Source organism: Propithecus coquereli, unplaced genomic scaffold (genome assembly GCF_000956105.1).
Source record: "Propithecus coquereli isolate 6110/MARCELLA unplaced genomic scaffold, Pcoq_1.0 Scaffold40, whole genome shotgun sequence".
Lineage (NCBI taxonomy): Eukaryota > Metazoa > Chordata > Mammalia > Primates > Indriidae > Propithecus > Propithecus coquereli.
The window spans coordinates 5,371,990-5,384,218 of record NW_012149730.1 but is presented as its reverse complement, the minus strand read 5'-3'; the positions used below and the strand labels follow the sequence as shown (position 1 = coordinate 5,384,218).

Below are 12,229 nucleotides of genomic sequence, written 5' to 3'. Positions count from 1 at the left end.
CATTCTATAATAAAGACATCTGCACTCGAATGTTTATGACAGCACAATTCACTATAGCAAGGATGTGGAAACAACCCAAGTGCCCATCAATCCGTGAGTGGATTAATAAAATATGGTATATGTATACAATGGAATACTACTCAATTATAAAAAATAACAGTGATCTAGCACCTGTTATATTTTCCTGGATAGAGCTTGAGCCCATCCTCTGAAGTGTGGTATCACAAGAATGGAAGAATAGGCACCACATGTACTCGCCATCAAACTGGCACTGACTGATCAACACTAAGGTGCTCACACAGTAGTCATATTCTTTGGGGGTAGGGGGATTGGGTGTGGGCAAACTCACAACTAATGGATACGGTAAGCGTAATGGGGGGAAAGGGCACATCTCAAATCATGGTTGGGATGTGACAAAGTTATAACATGCAATCAAAATGTTTGTACCCCCATAATTTCCTGAAATAAAAAAAAAATAAAATCTAACCATAAAAGCCTCATTTCTTCTCCTCCATTAAGCTTTAAAACCTCTTTCATCACAGATACAACATTTGGACAATTCTGTTAAGGCTTAATGATAATATTTTATATCAGGTTCAGATGTAGCTAAGCAGAATAAATAGGTTTAACTGTGTATTCATTTGGTGAGCCACTTTTGGAATCCATAAAGCATTCAATAAATCACTTTCTTTATTTTGTCCATTTCATCATTGTTTGTAGTGATTAAATTTAAGAACAACCAGAAGTTAATAAAATGGAATACATTTCTAGTGTGTTAAATAGTATATATCTTGAGGAAGGTGGGTAAATAAACTAAACCTAACATTTGTCAGTATATAAAAATGGCTCTTGAAGTCCTTATCTTAAATTAAAAATTTTTAATATATCAAATCTATCTTTCATATTCCCAGAATGGCACAGAGAAGACATAAAAGAGTAAGAACCTGGACTCGTCACATAAACATTTTTAATAAAGATTACATCTTTGTACCTGTAAATGAATCGTGAGTATTTTAGATTATTTAAAAACGAATTGAGAGGCCGGGCGCGGTGGCTCACGCCTGTAATCCTAACTTTCTGGGAGGCCGAGGCGGGCGGATTGTTTGAGCTCAGGAGTTCGAAACCAGCCTGAGCAAGAGCGAGACCCCGTCTCTACTAAAAATAGAAAGAAATTAATTGGACAATTAAAAATATATAGAAAAAATTAGCCGGGCATGGTGGCGCATGCCTGTAGTCCCAGCTACTTGGGAGGCTGAGGCAGAAGGATCGCTTGAGCCCAGGAGTTTGAGGTTGCTGTGAGCTAAGATGACGCCACAGCACTCTAGCCTGGGCAACACAGTGAGACTCCGTCTCAAAAAAAAAAACAAAAAAACGAGAGAGTTCAGAAAAAAAATCTTGTATAGTGTTTTTAGATAAATAATCAGTAAAAATTATGGATACATGAATCCCAGGTATTATTTTAAATTTTTTTCTATAAAAGCAGCTAAGTCAACAAATTACTTACCTTGAATTTTGTTTGACAATAGTTATGTTGTTAATATAGTGAAAAAACCAAAATGAGAAATGATCACAAGACTATAATGACTAAAACATTACAATTTTTTTTGATTAAAGAAAAGATTTTCTAAATAAAAAAAATCAAAATATTTTAGGGCGAATATTTAAATACTTAAGAGAACAAACTCTTTAAGCACTAGTACAAAAAAGATGAGGCGATAAGTTTGTTTATTAAAGTAGATCCTCAAGGAGAAACACTGATTGTGTATGCAAGTAAGTTTGAGTTATTCAGATATTACCCTAAGTCGTGTTACTTATGCCTTTGTAACTTTGGATATTTAATCAGTTTTGGAATATATGCTCTATATTATAGTCACATATTACCATGGACATTTTCAAAATTAATATGAAGTTTGTAATACCCACTTTCTCAGCTCTAGAATGTATTCTTCAACATTATTTAGACTGCATGTTATTAAGATTGTAGCTCTTTTTCAACAGGTCTCACTGGTATCTTGCGGTCATTTGTTTTCCGTGGTTAGAAGAAGCCGTGTATGAAGATTTTCCACAAACTATTTCTCAGCAGTCCCAGGCTCAGCAGTCCCAACATGACAACAAAACAATAGGTGACATCCTTAATGTAGATGGTGTTTTTAATAATGATGACAATAGTATTAATATTATGGTTATATGAACAATCTGAAGTTAAAGGTAGTATAGTTATTTGTTATCATTAAACTTGAAGAAAGAAAAAAAGTCTGAAACTTTCATAATAAACACCCAATTTCTTGCATAGACAAACTGTAATTCTTAAGTTATACTATTATATCAAGTTTTATTATAGCATTTAAAAATTCTTAATTATTGATTTTATTATGAAATATTTCAAATATATAAAAAGATATAGTTAACGTAAGCAACTATTGGTACCCTCTTCACCTAGCTTAAGAAATTAACTTTATAGATATAATCAAAATCTCCTCTGTGATCCTTCCCATTATTCTTTCTTCAATCCAGAAATAACCGTCATTCTAAATTTGATGTTTATTCCCATGCATTTTAAAATTATTATTCCCATTGGCATTTTTTGCTTGTTTTAACTCTTTTTTTAAATTGACAGAAAAAATTGTATGTATTTACCATGTACAGTATGATGTTTTGAAGTATATATACATTGTGGAATAACTAAATTTAACCAATTAATAACATTATAGCATTTTTAAATAGAATAGCTTTGCTAACATGACTAAGAATTCATGCCATATATTTTCAGGCATAGCTTGAAATCTCCTGTTTTTACTTAACAAAATTTAACATATTTCTTGTGGACTCTGATAATTTGGCTAGGTAATACATGATCTCTTATAATTCTTCGATGATTTTTCTTATGTTATAACCCAAAACCTTAAGTAAGCAAATAAGCCTACTTTCTTTAAGAAAAACATATCAAATTTAAGTGTTTTATAGCTGTAGCCTAAGCAGCAAGCAGAATTAATAATAGCCACTACCATTAATGCTGGCCAAAACCTAGGAGGCAAGAAAGAAAAACTGGTAAAACAACCAATTATTTTTAATTCTATCTAATCCTCTTGAGCTTCAAAGGGGTACTTATGCAAAACTCTGTGGTCATAGTTAGAAGAACCATTACTAGGAAATTTGACTACACTCCACATTAAAACAGCAGACATTTTGATTAATGAGTTATCTTTGAAGATCATCTTTTTATAGGAAATTGGACCAGCTAACTGGTATTTCAGGTTTTGGCTCTGGGGTTTATGTATTGTCTGATAACAGCCAACTATTGTCAGTTTTACCTGTTGATTGAATTTTATTCGTGACATTAACCATGAAAAAATTAAATAGATCCTAGGTATTTTTTCTTTAATTACTACTGTGCATACAAATTACAATTTAAGCTTATCTAAATTATCTGTATTAAAAATACAATAAAGACTCATAATCACTTTGTTATTTCTAATTAGATAATGATCTACATACTACTTCGACACCATCTTTGAGTGCAGAGGATTCTCAAGTAAGTATGTTCTTTACAGATGTGAAGGAAGGAAAACTCATGAATATAGTAATATTAACTGTAAGATAGGGCATAGGTAGGGGGACTATGCTGGATATTAGTGGCCCATCATTAAATTGTGCTGCTTTATGATTCTTTGACAGTTTATATGAGGCTAGGAAAGAGAACAAGAGAGGTTGTCATTCTTCTTGTATCTGTTTAGTTTGCTTTAACTTCCTAGGTTTATTTAGTAGTTTATCTGATGTACATCTTGGTTAACTACTTTTCTAATTTTTAAGGATCATGTTTACTTTTTGTATTCATTACGTTAGTAACTTTTTGAACTTAGTGTAATTAATAATCTTAGCAAGTGCCTTTTATATTCCAGTTTCTACTGTAGATTGTTGGTAAAAATCATGCAAGTTAGACTCAAGGTCAACCTATATGACTCTATAGACTAAAATATTTACCATTAACTTTTCTTTATATGGGGCTCCAAACTACTATGCGTAGTTTAGATTTGGTGTTCTAATTGATTAAGATAGCCACCTCATGAATTTTTTTGTGTTTACAGACATAGGCCTCTCTGGCATAGGCCTATGTCTTTACTGTCCCTGTTATAGAATGTCTTCCTGTGGTGGAAGATTTTCTTTTCTGCTGTCACAGTGGCAGTATAGGAGAGTTCCTTCTTGTTTCTAGGGCCAGGTTTTCAGATTGAGTGCCTTGGAATACTAGTTCTAAATGCAGTTTAAGATAAAAAGGATTCTAAGGTTAGTTAAGTCGGGCAAATCCTGTGTACTATTCATCTCTTAGAGATTCACTGTGTGTATTAGAATAATAAAGATACTGCAAAGATCTACATTAAAGACATCTGTTTAAGTTTGATATATTGTTTCTCAAATTTATGAACAAAAACAAAAACCACAAAATTTCCCATCCTTTTTCCTTAATATGCATTAATACTCTGCTTCTTGTGCTTCAAAGGGAAGAATGTGTCTCTGACATCATAAATTGTATTAGAAAATGTATGTAAAGATAGGTTAAATTAACTTGTTTATCTTTGTTTAAGATGATAACTTTGAATAGAAGTAAAGTTCCAGATTGTTTTTTAGGACACGTTAAAGTTTTATAACTGCTTGAGGTCACATCCAAAAGTGTATAAACTACTATTTTACCAGTATAAGAAAATAAGTTAATGAATTTTTGTAAAATGAAGCTAGCTCACTTCAGATGATGAAAAGAACTCTTATTTGAAATTTTAATTTCAAAGTTGTTTGAAATATTCTTAAAGATTAAATTTTATTCATAACATTAACCATGAAAAAAGTAAATAGATCCCAGATATTTTTTCTTTGATTCCTACTGTGCATACAAATTACAATTTAAGTTTATCTAAATCATCTTTATTAAACATACAATACTCATAATTGGTTTGTTATTTCATAATTTGAATATTAATTCAAACTAGCTTTAATTGAAAAGTCATAAAAATTCATGTTATTTCAGAGTACCGAGATGAATATGTCAGTACCAAAGAAAATGTGTAAAAGGTAGGTACATCCTATCAAACAGTTTTTTTAGATATTTAAATATACTTCACATACAAGTACATAAATCTTGATTTCATTCTTTACTTTTCATAGGCCGTGTATTCTCATACTAGACTCCTTAAAAGCTGCTTCTATACAAAACACAGTTCAGAATTTACGAGAGTAAGTAATGACAATTTTATCATTCAGTCTGTTATGTAAAACCTCAGTAATTTTGAAGCTACCTTAAGAATTACTGAAAAGGCCAGGCGCGGTGGCTCACGCCTGTAATCCTAGCACTTTGAGAGGCCGAGGTGGGTGGATTGCATGAGCTCAGGAGTTCGAGACCAGCCTAAGCAAGAGCGAGACTCTGTCTCTACTAAAAATAGAAAGAAATTAGCTGGACAATTAAAATATATATACAGAAATAAATTAGCTGGGCATGGTGGTGCATGCCTGTAGTTCCAGCTACTTGGGAGGCTGAGGCAGGAGGATCGCTTTAGCCCAGGAGTTTGAGGTTGCTGTGAGCTAAGCTGATGCCACAGCACTCTAGCCTGGGCAACAGAGTGAGACTCTGTCTCAAAAAAAAAAAAAAAAAAGAATTACTGAAAAGACTATCAGAAATTATATTTTATTATGTATTTAAATGAGGCTTATGAATCTAATCATTAATAAATATCCTCTATTCTGTGTTAATATTCAAGTATTAATATTTCTCAAGGATTATATCAAAAGTAAATTCAGAATTTATATTTGTAATTGAACAAAAAGCATAATTTTACAAAGGAGCATTGCAAATATTAGTGATTATCAAAAGTATCACTTTAGAAAAATATAAGAACTCTTTCCCATTTGTATCATGTGTTGTGTGTGTGTGTGTAATTTTGTAATTTACTTAGGGCCTGGAAAAATCTAACAATGAAATATTAAAAATCATTTGTTAGTTTACTTTATCATATAAATAATGTGTTTGAGTTGTGAAAGTTGAATTGTTGAAAAGTTTAGCTTTTAGTTTGAAAATTGAGTTTTCTTTAAAGTAGCATTTGGGAAGGCTCACAAAATATAGTTTGCAAAATTCAGTCTTTGGAAATTTGGCTTGAGGTAATACATCTGGCAACAAATGTTTTTCTGCCTTTGTAAAAATGTCGCATACTGATAAAGAGATTTCTACTTGAGTCACTCTGTTTATTGATGATTTTAGGTATTTAGAGGTAGAGTGGGAAGTTAAGCGAAAGACTCATCGTGAATTCAGCAAAACAAACATGGTGGACCTATGCCCTAAAGTTCCTAAACAGGACAATAGCAGCGATTGTGGAGTATATTTACTGCAATATGTGGAAAGCTTCTTTAAGGTATGTGAAGATATAAATAAGTTTTTTTATTCACAGTTGCCAGCACACAATCACAAGTTACTGGGCAAGCAAAGAGGCAAGAAAATGTTACAGATAATCAAGATTAAAAGAAAGAAATAGAACCAAATATAATACAGATATTGTGATAAGCAGATAAGAACTTCAAAATGATTTGATTAATATGTTAGAGAAAATAAAGTCAAAGATGAACAAAATAGATGAAGAGATGAAGTATACAAAAAAAATAAAATGGACATTCTAGAGCTGAAAATATATAATGATATATCTGAAATTAAGAATTTATTGAATGAGTTTAGTAACAGACTGGATACAGCAGAAGACAGGATTAATGAACTTTAAGGAAAGATGATATAAAGTACCCAACTGAAGCTCGAAGAGAATAGAACATAAAAAACAAGTGTGAAGCAGTCAAAGGTCTAATTTACATGTATTTGGAGTCCCAGAAGGATTGGAGAGAGAGAGAGAATAGGGCAGTCACAATATTTTGAAGAGAATTTTCTAAAACTAAAAGACCTATTTATTCAAGTAGCTTAGAAAACCAGACCTTGAAAAATTACAATTACAAATATGGCTGTTAATTTTCTAGCTCACAGAGACTCTGTAGAAACTGTAGCAATATTAAGAAATTTTAAATAGCAAGAAATCACTCTTTGCTTTTTGACCTATCAGCTCATTACTTCAGTCATTACCAATATTATTTATGAAGATGGGGTGTTTTTGACTAAGAGTCTGCTTGGAGAATGCTTAAAGGTACTTTCAAAGCATGAAGGTTTTAGTATACAGTTACAACTTTTTGATGTTTTTAATATTGGGTAAGAATGATAATATATAGTAAGAGATTATACATAAATATCTGTTATGTTGGTGTTTTTTCCCCTTCTTAATTCCACACTGGAACTTTGTCATAGGGTGACATCTCTGGTCCTCTAATACTCTTTCCAAATAGATTTCATTTTGTGTTTAAAATATTCAAAGGACCTTACTTATTATACAACATATTCTGTGTCTGTTACATAATTCTACTTTATATACCCTCAGTCAATAGAATATACTTCTAATACAGGATGAATCACCATGTAAGATTACTGGGGAAGAAACTTCCAAAATCTAAATGTTGTGTTTTTCAAATTTGTACACTAATATAACATAGCTTAGGTTAAAAAAAAATAGGCTTAAGGCAGACCACTCAAAACCTATGGAACTAAACCCTAATAAAAACAATATTACTTCTAATAGAAATACTAGCACAGTAAATCTCCACTGGCATTTGCTTGTAGAATCACAGTCTGTCCATACTTTTAGCCTTACACCCTGGGGCTCATAATTTCTTCTTTAAGATGTAAGTCCTTCTTACATATGGCTTCTATTAATTTCATCAAATTTATAAACGTAACCTAAGGGTAGCCTTCTTCAGCAATTCTTTTTTTTTTTTTTTAAACACAGAGGGAAATGTCTTTGCAATTTCAACTTACAATTTCCTGATTAAGCTTAACATAATAGAAAAATGTAGTGGATCTTGAAGCCATTAATCAGCTGTTTCTTGCATTAAAAGAAGGCACTATTGTAGGATTTTTCATTTTTTATGAGATTCTTCACTTATTGATAAGGCTTTTCTCTTTGTTTTAATAGTTTCAAGATATTAACATCTTGGGAAAAATTGCGATAAAACCAACCTGACTTGTGTACTATTCTGAATCATTCTCTACCTATTGTTTGTGCTGATTCAGTTAAACATGCATAGTAGCAGAATAGACAGTATTTAATTTTGATGCTCAAAAGTTAGCAATTTAATGAAAATGTTCTAAAATTGATTGTGGTGATAGTATACTAAAAACCGTTATATTGTATATTTTAGGTGAATTGTATTATGTGGGTTATATCTTAATAAAGTTGTTATTTTTAAAAAGTTAGCAATTTCTCATTTCTTGTAAAAATGAAATTAAAACAAATTTGAAATTATGCTAACATGATTGCATTCTTTATTTTCTCTCATTAGGATCCTATTGTTAATTTTGAACTTCCAATTCATTTGGAGAAATGGTTTCCTCGTCATGTAATAAAGACCAAACGGGAAGATATTCGAGAACTCATTTTGAAACTTCATTTACAGCAACAGAAGGGCAGCAGTAGCTAGTTAATCTGTACAAACATGACACAGATGTTCTCTAAGATTACTGGAAAGCCTCTTACCAGCATTTGTGTTAGCCAGCTCACAGAGAAGAAAATAACTTGCAGTAGTTTTATAAGTCATTGGACATTATTTAAAATATATAAAATATATTATTAGAATTGTTGGGATCTCATAGATGGAGTAGGAATGGGGATGATATAGATAAACTTATTAGATAGAAATTAAAATTTCATAAATATTTCATATTTTTCTGAGTAAATATGCTTGGATTATGCAATAGCATATGTAATGTGGGAATGTTTTTGTATATAATAAAACTATGTGATCTGTACTTCCACATGACTTGGTGTTGAGGGGAGTTAGGTCCTCCCTGGTGCCAGCCCCAGTGCTTGTCAAATTTGTTGACAAGTCATATCATATTGTAATTCTATTCTTTGCAGCTCAAGCATGCAGTATGAATACTGTGTATTTTTTTAAAAAGAGAATTTAGTATCAAGGCTTCAGAAAATGCCATTTACGGCATCCCTTCTGTATGGTGTAAAAAAAGACATTCATAATGTTAGGAAGATGACAAAAATTCACTCTTTTAAAGCATAGCTTATTATTTTCAATTGCTAAAGTCAATTACTCTGCTCTAATTTTTTTTTCCATTTCTTTGTCATATGTTGGGATCTGAGAACTTAGTTCATTTGTTCAGGGTAAAATTTGGAACAAAAAAATTTAGCTCTCCAGAATAGGTTTTTAAAAATTATACATGTAGCTCAACTTAGTTTATTTGAGGTATAGCTATATAAATATCCACTCCTACATTATTCCAGAATATATGTGCACAGTTTCTATAATGTAGAAGATGAAACTGGTCTCCTTACAACTTTAACAAAAAAATACCCTTAAAGTCCTATTTATTAATTGTTAGAACTAAATATATAATTTTATAGCTCGGTTTAGCCAGTATTCATCTGCAAAGCCAGATTGCTGTCATTGCCTTTATATTTTTAAATTGTAGTTTTTAGAGACCTATGATCCTCATGGAGCTTAATTTTTTTTATTAAATATTCAGGTAACAGCTCTGAAATCATGTGATAATGGTGGTATTATATATGATTAAACATTTCAGAACCTTCTAATGTTATCAGGAATATTTTCAGAGAGAAATGATTATAGGTATTTTCTCAGATAAGAAAAAAGCTTTTTAACAATATTATTTTCATCTTCTGTTTTAAGCATCTCTTGGATTTGTGTTGTAACTATATGTAAAGAGGGTGAAGCAAAGGCAATTTAAGATAAAGCTGAAATGTCTGAATGTTTTATTTCAAAATCTTGTGAATTGAGCTTGTCAGTTAAGCCTGTGTCCTTAGCTTTTGTTAATCCAGTCACCATCTTTATATTGTTAAATATTTGTCTTTTGGAGCTTTCATATAAAGATGGTTATAATTACATATTTCATTCCCAATTTGTGTGTTGGAGACTTTCTAAGGTGACTATTAATTGTTTTGTACATCTAATTTTGGGAAAGCAAGAATATAAGATATTGTGTGATTTCTTAATTTTTATGTTTGTATGTTTTTCAAAGATACCACTGTCCTTTATCATGTTTTGAAGATTGTTTAAAATTCATTTTCCTAAATTCCTGTGCAAATAATGCTTTGATGATATCAACATTTTATATTAAACATATTTCCAATTCATTAAATAGAGGTGTAATATTTTTCTTAAGAAACAGGAACCATTGTTAGAAATAAATTTCCAATTGTATCATGCCCAGTGCATATCATATAATTGATGCTTAAATTAATTTTTCTTCCTATTTTAAGGGAGGGAGCTCAGCTTAGAGGGGTTTGTGTGTGTGTGTGTGTGTGTTAGTGAAAGGAGGTTGAGAGGTAGCGAGAGGATTGTTCGTGGACAGAGCAATCCTTCTTGGAAAAGATAATGTTATTTAACTCACAACTCCTGTGATTAAAAGAAAAAAGCAAGTTTTTTTAAAAATTCTTATTCAATTACTTAATTAGGTCTTAGAAAAAGTTTAATACCTCTTAAAATCAGCTTTTCTTTTTATGTCACGAGGAAAAGGAGCTTTAGACTTGTCATATAGGGCCCATCCTAATCTTGTCCCAGCCTGTATTCTATCCTCATCTTTCCATAGTCCCATACATTTTAGTCATATAAAATTATTCATTCATGCATTAAGACTCCCTCTGGAGTCTCTTGTAACTGAACTTGTCCTTGTGGAAATTTGGAAACTTTGCCTACAGGTTGTTAAGAGGCTCTGTGTGTAGGAGGCGTCCTTTTGCTGCTGTGACCTGCACTGACCCAGGTGGTCTCTTCTGTTACAACTCAGTGCATACCTTTTGGGAGCTGGAGAAATCAGAGTCAGGACTCCTATAAAGACTACAGGTGAAGATGTACTTTACCTGAAATTATCATGGTAACACTGTTTCCTGTGCTATATTCTTCTACAAAGTAAGCCTGGAGCCAGGTTATGGACTGTTGTACCATGAGTGTAAATGTCATGTTAAACCCAAGGCCGTAGATGGTTGTGTGGAGTGGGTGTTATGATATTGTACCTTCATACCTACAGGACTTGCACATGCTATTCCTTTTCACTACATGTGAACTGTATTTTCCCAGAATCTAACTCAAATGTCACCACCCCTGCATCTGCTCAAACAGAATGATTCATTCTCTCTCCTGCTGTCACATAACAATTTGTATGTACCTCTCTAATTGCTTTTATTACATTATTTGTGTACACGTTTTTCCCTTTTGACTGCGAGCCCCTTAAAGACTGGAAATATTTTCTATTTCCTGTATTAAGTATATGAGTAGCATATAGTAAACATTTCAGAAAATTTTGTTGAGTCAATAAATGATCCTCAACTGACTTGGAATTAGGTATGGATGAAGGAATCTGTACTTATCTCTAAAGCATGAAGCTTTATGTTTAGTTCTTATATGCTTATGATTTGGGGACATTTCTTGAAGCACAACAAAGTTCAAAGAACCATCATATGAGATTTTGAAATATTTCCTTAAAAGAAATCTTCTTAAAAACTCAAGGAATATTTTTTTCTGGGTACTTAAACATTAGAGAGATCATCTGTTTCATCTGTAGGTAAAAAATTCAAAATTCTTAGTAAGACTTGCAAGGTATTCCATAGTCCATCTCTATTAAACTTGTCAGCCTTCATTTCCAACCTATTTACTGTGTGGGCCTATCCTGCTCCAGCAAATAACTTTCTGTTTTCTGTATGAACACTATACTTTTTCACCTTATTGATCATGACCAGGAATTTCTTTCCTAACTCTTAATCCTTCCCATTAACCATCCCACTTATCCCCACTGAAATGCCAACCGGGCCATTTAAGGCCCAGCCAAAATAAACCCTTTACATTTTTTCCAGTTGGAGTTAATCTTGGGTTCCCATGGCACAAACTTATGGCAGTTATTACCTACTTCTTTGTACCATAGAGACAGTTAGTCTAAGAATGGTGTAGCTAAAAGTTACAATTATATCAATGTCAACCTAAAATGAATTTATAAAATGATGACCCTATTTAGAAACACATGAAGCCAGCTACATTTTTTATACTTTTGTTTTTTAAAGAACAAGTATATACCAGTTTCTGAAATTTTACAAACTATATTTTATAGAACATAATGTTTTTGAAATTCTTACATAAATTC

General features: G+C 31.9%; 1 protein-coding gene across 1 annotated transcript in view; it reads left to right on the top strand.

Moving 5' to 3' along the window:
- The window catches only part of SENP7 (SUMO1/sentrin specific peptidase 7), a 164,505-nt gene extending 154,268 nt beyond the window's left edge, over nt 1–10,237 (top strand). Inside the window, exons 16-22 of the mRNA XM_012652811.1 lie at nt 912–1,004; nt 1,999–2,123; nt 3,480–3,532; nt 5,018–5,061; nt 5,155–5,223; nt 6,242–6,392; nt 8,410–10,237. Coding sequence (XP_012508265.1) covers nt 912–1,004; nt 1,999–2,123; nt 3,480–3,532; nt 5,018–5,061; nt 5,155–5,223; nt 6,242–6,392; nt 8,410–8,547 — 673 coding nt within the window. The 3' untranslated portion in view covers nt 8,548–10,237. The remainder of the gene's footprint in view (nt 1–911; nt 1,005–1,998; nt 2,124–3,479; nt 3,533–5,017; nt 5,062–5,154; nt 5,224–6,241; nt 6,393–8,409) is intronic.
- The last annotated feature ends 1,992 nt before the right edge of the window (nt 10,238–12,229 follow it).